Source organism: Crinia signifera, unplaced genomic scaffold, assembly GCF_055691185.1.
Source record: "Crinia signifera unplaced genomic scaffold, ASM5569118v1 HAP2_SCAFFOLD_379, whole genome shotgun sequence".
NCBI classification, from domain to species: domain Eukaryota; kingdom Metazoa; phylum Chordata; class Amphibia; order Anura; family Myobatrachidae; genus Crinia; species Crinia signifera.
The window spans coordinates 77,378-98,283 of record NW_028142272.1 but is presented as its reverse complement, the minus strand read 5'-3'; the positions used below and the strand labels follow the sequence as shown (position 1 = coordinate 98,283).

General features: G+C 45.9%; 2 protein-coding genes across 2 annotated transcripts; both read left to right on the top strand.

Moving 5' to 3' along the window:
* Positions 1-1,829: 1,829 nt before the first annotated feature.
* LOC146055222 (thioredoxin domain-containing protein 11-like) lies at positions 1,830-8,905 on the top strand. The gene is made up of 2 exons (XM_083168220.1): positions 1,830-1,872; positions 7,772-8,905. Exon 2 carries the CDS (start codon positions 7,893-7,895, stop codon positions 8,364-8,366), a length of 474 nt encoding a protein of 157 aa, XP_083024346.1. The 5' UTR covers positions 1,830-1,872; positions 7,772-7,892; the 3' UTR covers positions 8,367-8,905.
* Positions 8,906-10,087: 1,182 nt separating this feature from the next.
* LOC146055223 (uncharacterized) lies at positions 10,088-20,544 on the top strand. The gene is made up of 3 exons (XM_083168221.1): positions 10,088-13,314; positions 20,296-20,409; positions 20,454-20,544. Exons 1-3 carry the CDS (start codon positions 10,088-10,090, stop codon positions 20,542-20,544), a joined length of 3,432 nt encoding a protein of 1,143 aa, XP_083024347.1.
* The last annotated feature ends 362 nt before the right edge of the window (positions 20,545-20,906 follow it).

Here is a 20,906-nt window from a genome sequence, read left to right as displayed (position 1 = left end):
CCTCTCCGTCACCGTGCTGGGCAATATGCTGGCAGTCTATGGCTGTATAATCTTCATGAAGGGGAAAGATGGGACAACTTCACACAGCCGCCTCCAGCGCAACTCTCAGCCCAACCGTCCTCGCTCGCGCATTAGAGATGTGTCGTTCGCGAACGATCCGGTTCTTTTGAACGGATCCATCAAAGGAACGAGCGAGCCGCCGATCCCAAAATGGTGATCCGGATCGGTTTCGCTTAGCATTACATACAATACAATGCACATTGCATTGCTTGAGCTCAGCACTGCCCCCTTTGGCAGCTGAGATATTTTCTTCTAATTGGCTGCTTGTGCTGCTGCTGCTGTTGCTGTGTCACGTGCAGATCTAGATTCTTCTGAATCTGGAAGCCCTGAGGGAGGTCTGGTGACTACACATCAACAGCAGACAGAGCAGAGGCATAGGCACTGGCAGGCATTTCAAGATTGCTTCACCTGAGTTCACCAGTAGTATCACAGAAAGGTGTGTAGTAGAAGTATGAACACACAGACACACAGACATAAATTAGGCAGTGCACATGTGTTTTTTTTTTTTTACTAGATCTCTGTTTGCTGGGCTGTGTAGTACATTTAACTTTAATTTGGAGGGGGAGGGGGCCTTCTTTTAACTTTCATTTGGGGGGGGGGGGAGGGGGGGCTCGGCAATGAGCAAATTTAGTCTCCCTTGGCAACGAGCAAATTAATACCCCTTTTACACCGCTGCAAAACCCCGGGTCTTCAGCGGGTCAGACCCCTGTCAGCGGCAGTGTAAATGGGACACGCCGTGTCCCTTTACACGGGACTTCTACCCAGGTCCTGGGAACTGGATTGTTCGTCAGACAAGCGTTGGTCAGACAGTCACTAGGTCGACATGCAGAAAGGTCGACATGGGAAAAGGTTGACATGGGAAAAGGTAGACATGGACGTTAGGATGACATGAGGAAGGTCATAAGGTCGACATGGGGTTTTCGCTGTTTTTTGACCCGAATGTCAACACAGTTGACATGGACACAGTTGGAAGTGAGAATCGGACCCTCGCATCGCTCGCAATGCTTTGGGCACAGTGTCTCACTTCGCTCGCCACACTATTATAATCTCACTCCATGCCCTAGTGGAAGGTAGGGCATGAAATACCGCCTGTCGGCACATGTCGGCTCAAAAAACAGTGAAAATCCCCATGTCGACCTTATGACCTGTCGACCTTCCTCATGTTGACCTATAACCATGTCGATCTTGTTCCACGTCGACCTTTCAGCATGTCGATCTAGTGTTGTTGACCTAATGTCGACCTAGATCAGTCGACCAAACGACTATCTATGTTAAGTGCACCACCTAGGTCAGGGTTAGAGAACCTTTGGCCCCAGCTGTTGTTGGACTACACATCCCAGCATTCCCTGCAACAGTGTTATCATGGCCAAATAGCAAATTGTAGCAGGGCATGCTGGGATGTGTAGTCCAACAACAGCTGGAGGGCCAAAGGTTCCCCATCTCTGACCTACGACTTTGCTCTGTTTCTGGACTTCCCTCTTAACGAATGATTGCTATTACCTGTTCTAAACAGGTAAATGGATAAGAAAGGTGTTTCCACACAGGTAATAACAATCAAACATTAAGAGGGAAGTCCAGAAACAGAGCATTGTGTCCCTCCTGGAAAGGGTCATGTTGGGAGGTATGGTACACTAACTCAAACCATAAATAACTGTCTTTTTTACACAAACTGAGCCGCAGAGCCGCCCAAAGGATCTAGATCTTTTCACTGACCGACCCAGGTCGACCCGGGTCCGCGAAAAGATCCGTTTTGCCCATCTCTATCGCGCATCTCTCAGCCCAACCGTCCACTCGTTGTCACGTGACAAAAAGGTGAGTGATGACGTCAAGCAACAGCCGCGAGGGACGCGCCTCCCCTAGCGCTTAGGTGCGGGGCTTACTGACGTGGTTGTGGTGCGCGGGCCGAGCACAGTGTGAGTGTACTTGAACAAGTGATGAGTAGCAGCAGCGGAGTAGCTTGCACCCCCCAGTAACACTAGAACAGCTGCTTCCACCTGCCCAGCAGCAAAGGACAGCCCCTGCTACCCACCCCCAGCGGTAGCACAGCAGATGGCCATCGACCATCGATGATTATAAACCATCGATGGTTTATGGCCGATGTCGAATAGTTTTGCCATCGATGTGGGAGAACCAGATGGTTTCCCACCATCGATGTCAAGCTTAAAACAAATAGTTTCGTTTTTGCTTTTTCCCCAAGGTGTCGGGACACGGAGCATAGCTCCACCCCCGGCACCCGCGAAGCACCGCCACCGCATTTTTATTGGCTTACAGGCCAATCAATCAAAGAAAATGTATGACCATCGATATATAAAAACATCGATGGTCGTCCGTGAATATTTATACACTATCGATGGAGGGTGTAAAGACCCAGTCTGGCGCAGTGATATCCGCCGTGATCGCGGAAGCACATAGTCCGGCCAATCCCCTATCACCTATCCCCTATCACCTATCCCCTATCACCTATCACCTATCCCCTATCACCTATCCTCTATCACCTATCCTCTATCACCTATCCCCTATCACCTATCCCCTATCACCTATCCCCTATCACCTATCCCCTATCACCTATCCCCTATCCTCTATCACCTATCCCCTATCCTCTATCCCCTATCACCTATCCCCTATCACCTATCCCCTATCCTCTATCCCCTATCACCTATCCCCTATCACCTATCCCCTATCCTCTATCCATTATCACCTATCCCCTATCACCTATCCTCTATCCCCTATCCTCTATCACCTATCCCCTATCACCTATCTCCTATCCCCTATCACCTATCCCCTATCACCTATCCCCTATCATCTATCACCTATCCCCTATCCTCTATCACCTATCCCCTATCCTCTATCCCCTATCTCCTATCCTCTATCCCCTATCACCTATCCCCTATCCTCTATCACCTATCCTCTATCCCCTATCACCTATCACCTATCCTCTATCCCCTATCACCTATCCCCTATCCTCTATCACCTATCCCCAATCACCTATCCTCTATCCCCTATCCCCTATCTCCTATCCTCTATCCCCTATCCTCTATCCCCTATCACCTATCCCCTATCCTCTATCCCCTATCACCTATCTCCTATCCCCTATCATCTATCACCTATCCCCTATCACCTATCCCCTATCATCTATCACCTATCCCCTATCCTCTATCACCTATCCCTATCACCTATCCCCTATCACCTATCCCCTATCCTCTATCCCCTATCACCTATCACCTATCCCCTATCCTCTATCACCTATCCCCTATCACCTATCCTCTATCACCTATCCCCTATCACCTATCCCCTATCATCTATCACCTATCCCCTATCACCTATCCTCTATCCCCTATCCCCTATCACCTATCCCCTATCACCTATCCCCTATCATCTATCCCCTATCACCTATCACCTATCCCCCTATCCTCTATCACCTATCCCTTATCTCCTATCCCTATCCTCTATCACCTATCTCCTATCCCCTATCATCTATCACCTATCCCCTATCCCCTATCACCTATCTCCTATCCTCTATCACCTATCCCTTATCTCCTATCCCCTATCCTCTATCACCTATCTCCTATCCCCTATCATCTATCACCTATCCCCTATCATCTATCACCTATCCCCTATCACCTATCCTTTATCACCTATCCCCTATCACCTATCCCCTATCACCTATCCCCTATCATCTATCACCTATCCTCTATCACCTATCCTCTATCCCCTATCATCTATCACCTATCCCCTATCACCTATCCCCTATCCTCTATCACCTATCTCCTATCCCCTTTCATCTATCCCCTATCCTCTATCCCCTATCACCTTTCCCCTATCCCCTATCCTCCATCACCTATCCCCTATCACCTATCTCCTATCCCCTATCACCTATCCCCTATCATCTATCCCCTATCACCTATCCCCTATCACCTATCCTCTATCACCTAGCACCTATCCCCTATCACCTATCCCCTATCCCCTATCATCTATCACCTATCCCCTATCATCTATCACCTATCGCCTATCACCTATGCTTTATCACCTATCCCCTATCCTCTATCACCTATCCCCTATCACCTATCCCCTATCACCTATCCCCTATCACCTATCCCCTATCATCTATCCCCTATCATCTATCCCCTATCACCTATCCCCTATCACCTATCCCCTATCACTTATCCCCTATCACCTATCCCCTATCCTCTATCACCTATCCCCTATCCCCTATCACCTATCCCCTATCATCTATCACCTATCCCCTATCACCTATCCTTTATCCCCTATCCCCTATCATCTATCACCTATCACCTATCTCCTATCCCCTATCATCTATCCCCTATCACCTATCCCCTATCACCTATCCCCTATCCCCTATCATCTATCACCTATCCCCTATCATCTATCACCTATCCCCTATCACCTATCCCCTATCACCTATGCTTTATCACCTATCACCTATCCCCTATCACCTATCCTCTATCACCTATCCCCTATCACCTATCCTCTATCACCTATCCCCTATCATCTATCACCTATCACCTATCCCCTATCATCTATCACCTATCCCCTATCACCTATCCCCTATCCTCTATCCCCTATCACCTATCCCCTATCACCTATCCCCTATCCTCTATCACCTATCCCCTATCATCTATCCCCTATCTCCTATCCCCTATCCCCTATCCTCTATCACCTATCCTCTATCACCTATCACCTATCCTCTATCACCTATCCCCTATCACCTATCCCCTATCACCTATCCCCTATCACCTATCCCCTATCCTCTATCCCCTATCCCCTATCCTCTATCCCCTATCCTCTATCACCTATCCTCTATCACCTATCCCCTATCCTCTATCCCCTATCCTCTATCCCCTATCCTCTATCACCTATCCTCTATCACCTATCCTCTATCACCTATCCCCTATCACCTATCCCCTATCACCTATCCTCTATCACCTATCCCCTATCATCTATCACCTATCCCCTATCACCTATCCCCTATCACCTATCCTCTATCACCTATCCCCTATCACCTATCCCCTATCACCTATCCCCTATCCTCTATCACCTATCCCCTATCACCTATCCTCTATCACCTATCCCCTATCCTCTATCCCCTATCCTCTATCCCCTATCCTCTATCCTCTATCACCTATCCCCTATCCTCTATCACCTATCCCTTATCTCCTATCCCCTATCCTCTATCACCTATCTCCTATCCCCTATCATCTATCCCCTATCTCCTATCCCCTATCTCCTATCCCCTATCCCCTATCACCTATCCCCTATCGTCTATCACCTATCCTCTATCACCTATCCTCTATCCCCTATCACCTATCCTCTATCACCTATCTCCTATCCCCTATCATCTATCCCCTATCCCCTATCCTCTATCCCCTATCACCTTTCCCCTATCCCCTATCCTCTATCACCTATCCCCCTATAAACTGTTCCGTGAGTGACTTGCTGCCCAGGGCTTGTACCACCCACTCTTCAATAAATTTTTCTGGAGTATTTCTTTCTACTCCTTCTTCAAAACCAATAAAGCGTAAATTATTACGCCTAAGCCGCCCCTCAATGTCGACCATTTTGCGCTGCATGTCCTGCATTTGGCCTGTCATTTTTTTGACCTGGCTCTGAAGTGGCGCTACTGTATCTTCTACAGCCGATACTCTACTCTCCACTTCAGCCACTCGGTCTCTGATCTTGCGTACGTCATCTCTCAACAGCATTAGATCACTTTGTATTTTATTGGTTTGCTCCACCATACGGGTCTCACTAGAGTTAATGGCCTCTAGCAGTTGTTGTAAAGTGACTTCTTGAGATTGTGGATTTTTATTCTCCTTCACTGGAGTGGTGTGCGGTGTGCTGGCCTGGGAGCTGTTGCTAGTCTGATGCCTGGCAAATTTTTCTAAACGTGCAGCAGCTGTGTTTTGGCTGGATTTCCCCATTATTATTGGTGTGTGATAACTTTCTTTTGAGAATTCTGGTTATACTGCAGATATTCTAACCAGTTTTATTCCCTATTATCCAATAGGGGCCAGGACCATTCACAGCCAACCTTCAATGCTTAGTCCTCAATATATTGGTGCTGGTATTTATTGATTGGTGCAAGAAAGTGCAATTCAAGTACCTTTATCACCGTTGGCAGATTGATTTCTCCTGGATTACAGCATACAGCAGCATACAGCCTAGGTTCCAGCAGACTCTGTAGGCCAGCGAGCATCCGTTCGCCTCACAAACTGCGCTGCCCAAAATGCTTTGCACTGTCTTGGGGCTACCAGGGAACAATGAGCACCGCAGGAACTGGAGCCTGGGGTGCAAAAACAGCTTGCTCCGCCGCCACCACACCTCGTTCCCCCTTTCTCTGCGGCGGGTGTCTCAGGCTGCCGTGTTACTGTGCTGTGCACGCCGCCCCACGGGTCCGCTCTCTCACAGCGCGTCACTCTCTGGCGCCGGGAAACTCGGGGATGTCGCCGCCGATGATGCGGATCCTATCTCTCCGTGCAGCAGCGCCTCTCTCTCCTCGCTGCATCAAAACGCCCTCTCGCCAGTCTCCACCGCAGGCACACTGCACCGCCGGAGCAGGGGGCCGACGCACCGCACACCTCCACCGGGGGTCACCACGACCACAGGCTCCCACTGGTAACAGTCTTATTTTTCCTTTATTCCAACATGTGGATGTGCGTAGGAGAGGGCTCCTTAGTTCATGGCACAGGGAGATTCAAGCACACGCTCTCACTCGTGCCCTGCCGTGGCCACGCCTCCCCCTGGCCTGAAAGTTTTGCCACTATAATTGTGTATTATTGTGTACACTCTTTGTTCTATATGTTGGATACAATCCCCAGTATCGCATTCTGATTTCACCAGCAACGTTTTCCTTGTTTTACTTTCATTTTTTTTCAGCGCTTACCCTGGTGGAATGCGCACTACAGTAACTTAAAAGATATGCTGCTGTAAAAAATATAAATAACTGAATTCCTTACAGGATGCTTTCAACAGACAAACATCAATCTCAAAGTGTACTTGTGCCTCCAATATAGCAGGCAGTAAGAGTTAATGGGCAGTATTCAATGCGGCCGGTGAGGGGGTTAAACGGCAGGGCTCACCGAAAACAATGACCCTTGTCGTTTAACCCCAGTGCCGGCCAATGTCAGATGGCCGCGAGGATTCCCCCAAACAGCGAGGTTCGTGGCTAAAGCAGGGACGCCGCTGCATTTAGCCACGAGCCTCGCTGTTTGGCGGCCGCACATGCCGTTTCCGGCCACACACGCAGTTGCCTGCCAAGTTTATTTCTACTTTCGATCGTGGGGCTGCGCTTCGAGATCGGATCCAGCTTAAACACTGTTCGATTTTGATTTGATTTTGGGATGCTGCACCCTGCAAATAGATATTGCAATACTCTAAGATGCCTTGTCAATTGACTTGGGGGCTTTCCAAATTTTTGCATACATATGTAACCAAGATCTCTGAATTACATTATCATGTAGATTTAAATATTGTTACTGATATCATTGAGTGTGCTGGGGGAAACAAAATGTGCTTCTTTCTTGCTTATTCTAATGTTCATATGACTGCGATTGCATGCATTTCCTTTCCTGATGCTTTTTCTGTCTATTGAACGAACAAGGTTTTGGAAGTCTGCTGGGATAGTTCGCAGATGACATATATAAGTACAAGTACTCTAATGCCAACCCTCCACTTATTACTTATGTGTTTGCAGGAAAGACCACAGTGTAGTGTATCCTGAAGATCAGCAAATCACTGTTCCAAACCTTCTGAAGTTTATCCTAAAATATGCCACCCTGCCTTCTGCTGCAGCTGATCCTCCTGCCTCCTGCCCAATGCACTATCTGCAATACAAAGAAGATCAAGTCACTTATCTGGAGCGAGAAATCCAAAGACTGAGGGCTGAAATTACAGTATTACACAATGCCCAGGATCAGCTGGCAGAACGGATTTCGAAAGTGAGGAAAGATACACAAGACCTTAAAGTCCAAAAACGGACCCTAGAACAACACAACAGAGCCTTGGAGGATCACACGGAACAGTTACAAGCTCTGTGTGAGCAAAAAACTAGGGAGGTGGGCACGATGGCGGACAAGATGAAGGAGCTGGTAGCGGCTTCTGAAAGTCTTCTGGCAGAAAATGCACTACTTAAGTTTCTTATGGTAGCACTGGAAGCCAAACACAAAACTAATGCAGAGACAGAAAGGTTTGATAACCACGAGGATGGAATCCGGCCAAGCACTGATGTTTCTGAAGGACAATCTGATAGCTCCAGCACAGAGTATAATAAAGAAAATAAAACAGACTGATATTTTTTTTTTTAGCAGAAATATTTCAAAAATTATTTATACAGATTTTCAAACTGTAAATTAAGGTCTTTATTTCCTTGGGGGTCAGGAATTAAAACTTCTATTTTTGTAACAGCCTAGTTTCTAAGAACAAGTTCTATTCCAGATTTTTTGTCTGCGTTTGTTCTGGCAGAAGTTTGATGACTTCTCTGAAATTAATTAAATCCATGTTGCCTGAGGTTTAATTCTTGTTTTTTTTTTTATTGTACATTTTGAAAATAGTTAGACAAATTGTCTGAATAATCTGCAATAATCTGCATTTTTTTAAATTCAGTTCTTAAATAACCCCAACAGATCATGTTTTCTGCATTTCTATAATAATGATGCACAGGTAATCTATTTTGCTTTGTCAGTAATTATCCCCCGGTTCCCACAGGCTGAAATCCTGAAAGCAGGACATGAGATAAGGTATTAAAGACTAGAGTTGAAATCTCAAATATATCTCAACAAACTGTAATATCCACTTCTTATGCAATTTAATAAATAAATGCACAAAAGTCCATTAAGTCCCAGAAAAATGTCATTAATACCATTGTGCGCTAAACTATGGTGCTTATTCAGATCTGATCTCAGTACAAATTTGGTCTCAAAATGGGCAAAACCATGTGCACTGCAGGTGGGGCAGATGTAAGATATGTGTGACAGAATGGACTGTCCCTGGACCATTCTGACAATATTGTGCTATAGTTCTTAAACAGGGCCAGGTGTGATGTTTTATTTGGGACCAGTCACTCACTGTAAATACCAGAAGCTGGGAGCACCTGGAGCCCCTCAGATGTCACAAATGACTATAAGGGGTTAAGACAAGGAGTGATGGACCATCATCCCCCCTCACCTAAGGATTAAGTTCATCAAGATCCCTTTGTTCTCCCCTAGGACTGAGTCAGACACTGTGGCAGGGTAACAGCAGGGGGGATCTCTTCCTGACTCATCTCTGTTACAGATCCACATTGAGCTCTACCAATTAAGGGAGACCTTTTCCTAAGACCACCCACTGCAGGAGGGACTTTAATGGTGGAAATTGGGTCAGTTTGTAAAAAGAGAAGACAAGAGAGCTGGGGGGTGATTTTGCTTCTAAAAGCTACTGGCCTTGGAGTCTCGGCTCCTGCCAGTGTACTTAGGACTGTGCCTGGGAACATGGTGGCTACTGGATTAACAGCTTCTCTTGGGGTTGCAGACTTGTTTGCTCTGCCTGGTTTATGCTAACCTTCTGGACTCACAGACTTGCTGACTCTGTTATACTGAAACTTCACCAATCTCCTGTGATCATGGACAATTATACAGCATCTGGACAGGACAGTGTGGGAGAGTGCTGGCAAGTGTGATGGTAATCTGATGTCTATTGGGACCTGGTGTTATATTGCTAGTTCCAAATGTGTTTATTTATAGCTGATTTAGAGAGCTTGTAGTAAGTAATTTGTTAATAAATATATTTTTATATATTAGTCTGTCTCCTGTCTGCATGACCTGACCCAGAAGTCCCGGAGTACACTCTGAGATTAGGCTCTGTTACTCCGGTTCTTCACAAATGGTGGCAAGCAGTGGGGTCATGCAGTCCCGCACAGTGGGAAGAGCACAAGGGGTGGTATACTGATACACCAATGCTCTACAGGAACAGGTTAAGTAAAATAGCCAAGAAACAAACAGTCCTGTTAGATAACGCAGGAAATATCCCAGGAAGAATGGCGAGTGAAGCTGCAATAGATGATTTGAGGGAAGCAGAGAAATTTTACTGGAGGACTAGGAAACAGCAGTTGTTGGAATTCTGCAAGATAAAGAAAATACCCTGTAATGGAACTGAGCAAAAGGGTGAGTTAGTCACTCGCCTATTGGAGTATGACAGAGCTCACCCAGAGGAGATTGCACTAAGTGATGAGGAGGAAGAGCAAATCCCAGAAGTGGGTGCAAGGAGAGGGAGAATGCAGAGACCAGAGACAACTTCTAAAACATTGGAACGGTTATTAAAAGCCCTAGGTGACCGAGCTTCCTCTAGGGAGAGGGCAGGAGTTATACAAACTGTTCTGGGGGTGAATATCTACTCAGAGAAACCAGCGAGGCAGGTGGTGCAAGAAGAATGGAGAAGAAAGCCACGGCTAGGATATGGAGATGTGCCCAGATTTAAGGAAGGAGAGACGGACATTGATACTCATCTGCAGGTTTTTGAGAAACTAATGACTGTGCACCAGATTGATGAGGAAGAGTGGGCTTGTTATGTGGGACCCAGCTTAACGGGCAAAGCTCAGCAAGCCTATCAATCCCTAGCCAATGAGGATGTGGGAAACTACCAGCTTATAAAGAAAGCCCTGCTGGCAAAATTCCAAGTGACTCCTGAATCCTACAGGGCCAAGTTCCGGACTCTAAATCTTGAGGGGGATGACTCCCACACTGAATTTGCCAGACAACTTAAAAGAGCATGCCAGCAGTGGTGGGATGGACAACACGTGTATTCCCCTGAAGAAATCCTGAATGAAGTGGTGCTGGAACAATTATTAAATAAAATGGCATCAGAGGTTCGAGAGTGGGTGGCTGATCGTAAACCTCCTAATCCAGAGGCAGCAGCTGGAATGGCAGATGAGTATCTGGCTAACCGAGTCAGATGGAAGGCACCCAGTGTACAGAGAATAGAAACAAAGGAGACCCAGAAAACCAGACCGTCATCTGCCCTAGACTACCAGCGGGATGCAGCACCTCGACACCCACTAGTGCAACAGGTCTATCCTCGGAGATGTTACAGATGTAATCAGCCAGGGCACATGCAGAAGGATTGCACCCTGTCTCGAGGACCTTATGTTAGAACTCAACCTGCCCCAGTTAACGTGCTCTACCAACCAGCAGGGGAATTTGAAGGAGAATATGTCCATCCTGATGCACCAGAGGTGAGGGATGGAGTTTATGTAGTGGATCTTATAGTGGGGGAGGGGTACCAAACTCCCAGAAACATGAAGGGTCATTTACAGGCTGTCTGGGTGGATAACCAGGAGGTTCAGGGTTTGAGAGATTCAGGAGCCTCTCTTACTCTCATAGAACCTGAGCTGGTGTCTGTAGACAAGATCCTGCAGGATGAAAGGGTCCGAATCACCACAGCAGGGAATCAAGTCCAGGATATCCCAGTGGCCCGTGTGCATTTGGACTGGGGGGCAGACCATGGCCTTGTGGATGTAGGAGTTCTTAGTGGACTGCCTGCAAAAGTCATTCTGGGGAATGATCTAGGACAGGGATTGGTCACACATTTCGTTCAAGTGGTGACTAGGAGCAAAGCCCAGAGAATGACCCCCTCAATCAAGTCTAGCTCCACATTTTCGTCCACCCTGACACCTGCTTTTACTCAGACCCACCCCCCTGCTGCATCTGAACCCAATCCACAGGCAGTGAGGCTTCCCATTGTTGATAATGATATGGGTATGAATGGCAATACAGCAGTTGACCTGGGGGAGGTGGACAGACATGAATTCAGAAAGATGCAGAAAACTGATCCAACCTTAGTCAAACTTCTCAGTGCTGCGGATAGTGGTTTATCCGATTCAAAGGGGTATAAGATAGGGTGGGTGAATGGGTTGTTGTACAGAATCTCCCCTCATACTGATGACGGGGACCACAGTACTGTCGTAAAGCAATTGGTGGTTCCTCAGAAATATCGACAGCAGTTGTTGACCTTAGCCCATATGATCCCAACAGTCAGGCATTTTGGGGTTAGGAAAACACTTGCTCGAGTTTTGAGAAACTTCTTTTGGCCCAAGGTTTCCCATGATGTGAAGCATTATGGAGCCTTGTGCAAAACCTGTCAGAGATTGGGAAGTGTACCCCGAGGACACCCTTTACCTCCTTTACCTATAATCAGGGAGCCCTTCCAGCAGGTAGCCATAGATATAGTTGGACCCTTTATATTTCCCAGTAATACAGGAAAAAGATATATTCTGACTCTCGTAGACTTTGCAACTCGTTATCCTGAAGCTGTAGCACTCTCTTCTATAGATGCAGAGCATGTCGCTCAGGCCCTGATGGGCATATTTCGAAGGATAGGTCATCCCCAAGAGGTTGTAATAGACCCAGGGAGCCAATTTGAGAAGGAATTGTTACAGATATTGTGGGATAAATTTGGAATGGATCCCTTAAAGACTACCCACTATCATCAGCAGACTAACATACTTGGTGATAGAAATAATGTAACTCTCAAACGCCTGTTGCAGACGTATGTGCAGTCAGAGGGGAGGGACTGGGAGAAGGCGCTGCAGCAGCTTGTGTTTACTTATAGGGAAATGCCACAAGACTGTTCTGGGTTTTCACCCTTTCAATTGTTGTATGGCCACAGGGCCAGAGGATCCCTGGATCTAGTACGTGAAAGCTGGGAAGGAAGTTTTATTGATCATGAACAACCCATCCTGCAATACATGGCAAATATACAGGAACGGATGACAAGGTTAATGGCCTTAATGCAAGAAAGCCACCATGTGGCACAAGATCGGGCATCTGAAGGGTATAACCAGAATGCAAGACCCAGGGAGTTACACCATGGTCAGCAAGTAATGGTGCTTATCCCAGGACGTAAGGATAGATTGCAGGCTACCTGGGATGGCCCTTATGTTGTGGTGAACCAGTTAACCCCAATGAATTACCTGGTTGCCCTGGATAAGGGTGGCCGACATATCAGGACCGTTCATATTAATCGTCTGAAAGCTTATGTGGAAAGAAATGTAGCAGCAATGGTGGTATGCTGTACGCCCATGGAGGACCATGGGTTAGGATTGGAGGCAGTCCAACACAGGAAAACACCTAGTGCTGCTCAACATTGGGACATGGAGAAAGTGTTAAAGGGGACAACCACCCTCACTCCACATCGCACCTGGTCCAGGTCACATGGCTGGTCCTGGACTAGGACCCAACCCTGCTCCCTTGATTTAAGAAGGGGGAGGTATGTGACAGAATGGACTGTCCCTGGACCATTCTGACAATATTGTGCTATAGTTCTTAAACAGGGCCAGGTGTGATGTTTTATTTGGGACCAGTCACTCACTGTAAATACCAGAAGCTGGGAGCACCTGGAGCCCCTCAGATGTCACAAATGACTATAAGGGGTTAAGACAAGGAGTGATGGACCATCATCCCCCCTCACCTAAGGATTAAGTTCATCAAGATCCCTTTGTTCTCCCCTAGGACTGAGTCAGACACTGTGGCAGGGTAACAGCAGGGGGGATCTCTTCCTGACTCATCTCTGTTACAGATCCACATTGAGCTCTACCAATTAAGGGAGACCTTTTCCTAAGACCACCCACTGCAGGAGGGACTTTAATGGTGGAAATTGGGTCAGTTTGTAAAAAGAGAAGACAAGAGAGCTGGGGGGTGATTTTGCTTCTAAAAGCTACTGGCCTTGGAGTCTCGGCTCCTGCCAGTGTGCTTAGGACTGTGCCTGGGAACATGGTGGCTACTGGATTAACAGCTTCTCTTGGGGTTGCAGACTTGTTTGCTCTGCCTGGTTTATGCTAACCTTCTGGACTCACAGACTTGCTGACTCTGTTATACTGAAACTTCACCAATCTCCTGTGATCATGGACAATTATACAGCATCTGGACAGGACAGTGTGGGAGAGTGCTGGCAAGTGTGATGGTAATCTGATGTCTATTGGGACCTGGTGTTATATTGCTAGTTCCAAATGTGTTTATTTATAGCTGATTTAGAGAGCTTGTAGTAAGTAATTTGTTAATAAATATATTTTTATATATTAGTCTGTCTCCTGTCTGCATGACCTGACCCAGAAGTCCCGGAGTACACTCTGAGATTAGGCTCTGTTACTCCGGTTCTTCACAATATGCATAGAGAGTTAAATTTGGGTGGGGTGTGTTGAAACTGAAATCTAAATTGCAGTGTAAAAATAATGCAGCCAGTATTTACCCTGCACAGAAACAAACTAACTCTACCAAATCTAAATCTCTGCACATGTTACATCTTGCCCCCCCCCCCCCCCCCCATATCATATGCAGAGAGATTTAGATTTGGGTGAGTTATTTTGTTTATGTGCAGGGAAAATACTGGCTGCATTATTTTTACACTGCAATATAGATCTCACTTTGAAGTACCCAACTCTAACTCTTTCTGCACAAGTTACATCTGCCCCAACTGCAGTACGCATGGTTTTGTCCATTTGAGAAGGAATTTGCCTTTGCGAGTGAACCAGAATAGTGTCCATATTATCAACAGGAGAGGGCCCAAAGCATATTCTTGCATATGGACTTACCGCTCGTGTTCCACCACTGAGTGTAATACAGTGCAGCGCAGCTGGGGCAGTTGTAACATGTGCGCATTAGATTTCAGTGGGGTGTGTCCAAACCAAAATTTTTATTACAATGAAAAAATAATGCTAACATTTGTGGGCTACATCCAAAAGCAGCCAGTGCTTACCCTTCACAGTAAAAATATAATTGCATTTGCTCTCCTTGCATGGCATCATGGTTTGTTCCAGACACTTTTTTCCCCTATTTCCCCAGAAACATTTGAAACAGGCCTAGAGAATTTACATGTGTAACCCAGGTCTGGTTCCAATGTATTTTATTGTAGTGTTGTGATGGAGTCACTTCCTGACTACTAGGGCTACATTTAGATATCTGAGAAGCCCCCATTCCTGTCACCTACTTAAAACATGGTTAAAGCATACAGAGAAAGGAATTTTCTGGGTACTTGTGTAGTTTCACGGCGGCAGGCTACTCTACGTTTTCAGCGTAGGCTAAGCTACATGGTCAGCGTAGCCCAACTGCTGCCTAGCGTAGTCAGCCTAGGGACAACGCGGCAGCACTGCGTAGTCAGCTTAGTGTCCCCGTCAGGCAGCTAGTCACTGTACTGTCCCCGGGAGCTGCAGCTCTGTCCCTGGCAAGCCTTGTGGGCGCCTCTCACACAGCCCTGTTAACTACCATATCCCCTGCGCTGGCGGAGAGGTGCTCCATCTGTCTGAGATGCAGGGAGGCGGACAGGGTTAGGGGTTCGGTAGCGCGTGCGTCTTCTGCACAAAAGAGGGGTGCAGTGTGCAAGTGCATCTCATGCACAATAAAGAATGCCTCCATTTCAAACCCCCACTATCCACGCCAGGCTGAAGCTTGGCGAGGGGACGCGGTACGCGTCCTACCGTCCTTTTCATACCCCCACTATCCACGTTGGCATGGAGTTGTCTTTATAAAGTGTGGCGAGCGCAGCGAGGGGAAGCGGGTTACTTAACGTGTATTCCGCATCCGCTCGCCACGCTTCGGGCTCGGTGGCTTGCTGCGCTCTCCACACTTTACACCAATGTGGATAGTGGGGCTATGAGAAGGTCGGGAAGACGTGTACCGCGTCCCCACGCGGGGCTCGCTAAGCTCGCCACGCTTCTGACTGGCGTGGATAGTGGGGGTGTTTCAGGAACACATTCACACCTGTCATGTCAGGCAGGTTAAAATGGTCAATGGTTCCCCACAATGTAAAAAGCCCTGACTGACTACGCTAACTACGTAAGCTCCGGCTAGCCGCAAACCTGATGCTGATACTGACAGGGACACCTGACTGACTACGCTAACTATGTTAGCTCCGGCTAGCTGCGAACGGGTGGGAACACTACGCCGATACTGACAGGGACGCTGACTACGCTGGCCGCAGGAACACTACGCTGATTCTGACAGGGACGCTACGCTAACTACTTAACTGCCGCCGTGAAACTACACAAGTATGATTTCCTGTTATCTGGTGTTCTCCAGTGTTCCCTCTAAGCTGTGCGCACGTGCGCGCGCACACAACTCGACGAGCGTGCGCACAGACATTACAACTGAGCGCACAAAGCAGCAGTGGTCCCTTTTTGCAGTTGTGGACTCAATTAATGTGTGTTTCACCCATTAACTACATTGTGTGCTGTGTTTTGAATGTTTAAATGTTTAATATCATTTTGAAGTAAAGTAACACAAATGCTGAACGTCATTTTCCAGTTATATATAAGTGACGCACAAAAATTTAAATTTCCTTCCAAAGTCGCACAGCCAAAATCTTTTGCCGCACACAGCCCTCGTAAAATTAAAGGGAACATTGGTGTTCTCCACCGACCCCAGTGGCTCATAGATGGACTGGATATTAGAGCAATTGATCTACTTGCAGATTGTACATACAAAGGACGACTGCGATCCAGAATACTAGGGACACAAGTGTTTGTGAAATGGAAAACCGTTCTAAAGTTTTACAGATATCCTGCTTGTGCAGAGATAGTATAATCAATCTGACTGTCATACTCCTTCTGTCTGGAATAAAACCCCACTCACCTGCCCGTCTTGTTGTTTTAATGAAAGTATGATCCTTGCATAGAAGTCTACACTTTAGAATGCAAGAATGAAAGGTAAGATCTGAATACATTTATAGAAGGTGTCAATATTATGGAGGTTAGGGATCCACCTGATAAAGGTCCACCTTGCTGTGGTAGGTGCGCTTACATTTTTGGATAAACATAGGAAGAAACCTTATTACTCTGTGTTAAATTGTAGAGTTTATTATAACTGTTCTGATTTATTAGTATTCTCTTTTTTTTGCGTAGCACATCCTCGCAAGCTCCTGCGACCAGCTGATTACCTCTGCGGCTCCCCCGGCAGAGGTTCCTTCTCATTAGCGACTATCTCCGGTCGTTGATGAAAAGGAGAAACTGAGCAATATATTGCTCAGCCATATATTGCTAGCAATATATGGCTGAGCCATATATCTCCCCCGTGTGTACGCACCTTTAGCAATATATTGCTAGCAATATCTCTCCCCCCATGTGTACGTACCTTAAGAAACCATATTATGACTCCATTTTAAATTGTAGAGTTTATTGTAATTGTTCTGATTTACAAGTATTCTAAAGTGCTTAAAGTTTGCAATACTTTTTTTCTACAAGGTATTAAGTTATCTGTGGAACCATCTGCATTGCCGGAGGTATGTTACCACACCATTTAAATACTGTATAAAAAAAATCATACATTCTCAGCACTCAAATAATTGCATTGCAAATATATTTAATTTAAATACAGGAAATTGTGATTCCAAAATACAGCAATAAATTGTTATGCCATTCTGGTTAGACTCTGCACCGACTCAGAAAAACAAGAGATCTCCTCTGTCACTAGGCTTTATTCAAAGAGCCATACCCTATTTTCCCATATGTAAGCTAGTTCTTGTCAGTTCCTTCCCCCGGTGGGGGTGGGGGTCAGTTAGTCACCTGCAAGTTGTTAGACAGTCATTAGGTCGACATGCATTTAGGTCGACATGAGTCTAGGTCAACATGCAGGAAGGTAGACATGACTTTAGGTCGATAGGGTCATTAGGTCAACATGGGTAAGGTCGACATTGAAAACTCAACATGTTGTTTTTTTTTTTTTTTTACTGGAATGTCAACACAGTCAACACTAATACGCACCACCGTGTCCCCTCGCATGGCTTGCTGCACTCGCCATGCTTTGGACACACTATTTTATTCTCCCACCACACTCTAATGGATGTTAGGACATGAAATGCTGCCTGTCGGCACATGTGTCGACATAGAGACCGAAACATAGCACTGCGTCCCCTGGCATGGCTCGCCATGCTTCAGGCACACTATGTTATTCTCCCACCACGCCCAAGTGGATAGTAGGGCATGAAATATCGCCTGCCGGCACATTTTTGCTCAAAAAACAGTGAAAAAACCCATGTTGACCTAATGACCCTGTCGACCTTACCAATGTCGACCTTATGACCATGTCTACCTTAAGTCATGTCGACCTAATGCTTGTCTACCATCATGCTGGTGACCCAATGACCGTATCCCCCCGGCGGGATGTAATAAAAATCCGAGTTCGGCAGACGTGCCGGTCGAACTCCAGTGGTTTTTAAAAGGGGCAAATATTTACAAGGCATGTGTTTGCCTTGCCAGTCTGTGCTGGCTTGGTCAGACTACAAGGGAGCTGCACTGTGGGCAAGGGTCTTGGGAGCAGCCTATATGGCGCCCTCTGAAATTTTGTGTTGCCTGGAGCTTATGCTCTACCTGAACCATCCTCTATGAAGTCCCAAATTTAGTCCATTTGACTGATGGTTTTAGAGTGTAAAACCATTTTAATTTGCTCCCGGAGAGGGCTTATATGTGATAATCTCCCTACTTGTTTATGGAGGTTTGTTCTATGATTCAAAAATGTAAACTGATGGGCTTGAAGGTATGAAAATCTTTGAAATGTTGTGGTACATTGTGATCCTCTTATCCGATTCTGATGTTTCTTAGATGCTGGTAGAGTTTGTTTTTAAATGGTCTAATTGCTCTGCCTACATTATTTCATCTAAGGAGATATCAATCCTTTTGTCTCACATGATGCATCCATAACCACACACAATGCTTACAAAAAGCAAACAGGAAGTAATTCTATTGATTTCATTTGATGCTTCTATTGAGTGAGGTCCAGCTTCAGCATATGCCGTAGTTGTTGAAACCACCTGTTATTTATATTATAGTGAGTGTGGTTTGATTGATTTACTTAGATGTAATGTGATCTCTTACCATAAAAAAAAAATCTTTTTTTTTATTTGTACACAATGGCCCTTATTTAGTTCTGACTGCAGTTCAAATTTGTTCTCAAAATGGGCAAAACCATGTGCACTGCAGGTGGGGCAGATGTAACATGTATAGCGAGAGTTAGATTTGGGTGATTTATTTTGTTCCTGTGCCGGGTAAATACTGGCTGCATTATTTTTACACTGCAATATAGATTTCAGTTTCAACACACCCCCACTCAAATCTAATTCTCTCTGCATATGTTACATCTGCCCCACCTGCAGTGCACATGGTTTTGCCCATTTTGAGAACAAATTTGTAATGCGATCAGATCTGAATAAGGGCTAATATCCGCTCTTTAGTCTGGGATTTGGGTTAGATCTTTGTTCTGTAATAAAATGTTCTATTGTTTCATTAGTATATTTTTATAAAACCCTGTACTGATTGGAGGAATAATAAGAAAGTAGTTTCCGGAAAAGGAAGGACACAGCCCAGCCCAGTATTATGCAGTAGTATTGGCCACAGCCGACAAGGTAATATAAATCAGTAATACTTGGGATGGACAGGACCAAGTCCAACCATGTACATAGATGATGCAAACTACTATGTACTTAACAATGGACTTAAGCAAAAACCTATAAAGGGTTAATGTATCAAACAATCAACAATGAAACATGTACATCAGCACCCCACAAGTCTTAATTTTGAAAGGGCAAATATGGCCACAAGAAATAAAGAGAAAAGGGGGGGAAATATTAAAACTGATTGCGTCCACACAAACTACGATATGGTTCTGGGTTTAACACACCTGCAGCCACTCAGAGGCAAGTAATTGTCATGATCTAAGGAGGATGGTCAGGGTACTGAGATATGCCACTCCCCCAAAGGCTTTGACCCTGTGTATTTGAAGCATGCATGCAACATATGTAGAGCCATCCTACCGCATTAGAATATAAGAAATGTTTAATAGGTTGAAAGTAACAATGGTTAGGGATTTGTAGCAATCTAATTGAGAAATAGGTGGAGATTGCCGGTGATATTAGAGTCCCTATCAGCCCTGGTAACCAGGAGAATCACAGCTTTCACGTGGAAGAAATGGAGCGCTAGTAGTGTATCCTTAGGCCAAAGAGGAGAATTACAGGGCTTCAGGAGACAGTCGTTCCAATGTATAAGGAGATCCATATCATTCAGGAAAGGAAGGAGTTTTGTCATGGATATGTCTATCAGAGAGAGGTTTGAGCATCCCCTGTAGTATGGAGGAGGGAGATCATGAGGAAGTAGGGTCAGCTTACCCAGAGGCAGCAGCAAGGGGACTGGTACTGAGGACTCCAGACTGCAGACAGAACTACGGAAAACACAAGGACTCTGTGGAAAATTTATGGGGCTCCCTGCAGGATTGTGTTGGAGTTTGAGCTTTCAGATGGTGGCTCAACCATATTTAAAAAGGTACTGGACACAGTACCTAAGGAGACCACTACAGAGGCTGACCTCATGGAGCTGCTGGCCAGGTAGTTAAAGGCCGACTCCATGGATTTTGATTCTTTTTCCCTAGGAAGATGGGGAAAGTTCATCCAGGCGATAACAGAGAAGTTTGGGAGATGGAGATGCCTATGGAGTGGTACAGCAGCAGCTTTGCCAAATAAAGTAGGGTCCAACTGCTACTCTCCTGCACAACAGAAGATGGTTAGACACACAGTTCAGATGAGGAGAACTAGAAGTGTTTGCCCCCCCCCCCCCCCCCTCCATTGCAGGCATCTAAGCCATGCCCTTCATGATCTTTAAATGTCAAAAGTTGCTGCCTTTCTGTTTCTACTGTATCTGAAAAGGGCAGTTTGCAAAGGTTTGGATCTAGGCATTAATCTTCAATTTTGGAATAATTCCTATAATCTTTTTGAATTAATCTGATGGTATATCTGGTATATTGCATAACAGACCACGGTGGTGGCCACTGGTGGACATGTTGAAGTGAATTATACCTACTGTACTTTTTATGAAATGTTTTTGT

Excerpts from the sequence above, each read along its gene's own strand:
- LOC146055222 (XM_083168220.1), top strand. The coding sequence starts at position 7,893 with ATGCACTATCTGCAATACAAAGAAGATCAAGTCACTTATCTGGAGCGA.
- LOC146055223 (XM_083168221.1), top strand. The coding sequence starts at position 10,088 with ATGGCGAGTGAAGCTGCAATAGATGATTTGAGGGAAGCAGAGAAATTT. Across the intron at positions 13,315-20,295 it reads CTTGATTTAAGAAGGGGGAG|GATTGTGTTGGAGTTTGAGC; the intron begins GTATGTGACAGA and ends GGCTCCCTGCAG. Across the intron at positions 20,410-20,453 it reads CTCATGGAGCTGCTGGCCAG|GAAGATGGGGAAAGTTCATC; the intron begins GTAGTTAAAGGC and ends CTTTTTCCCTAG.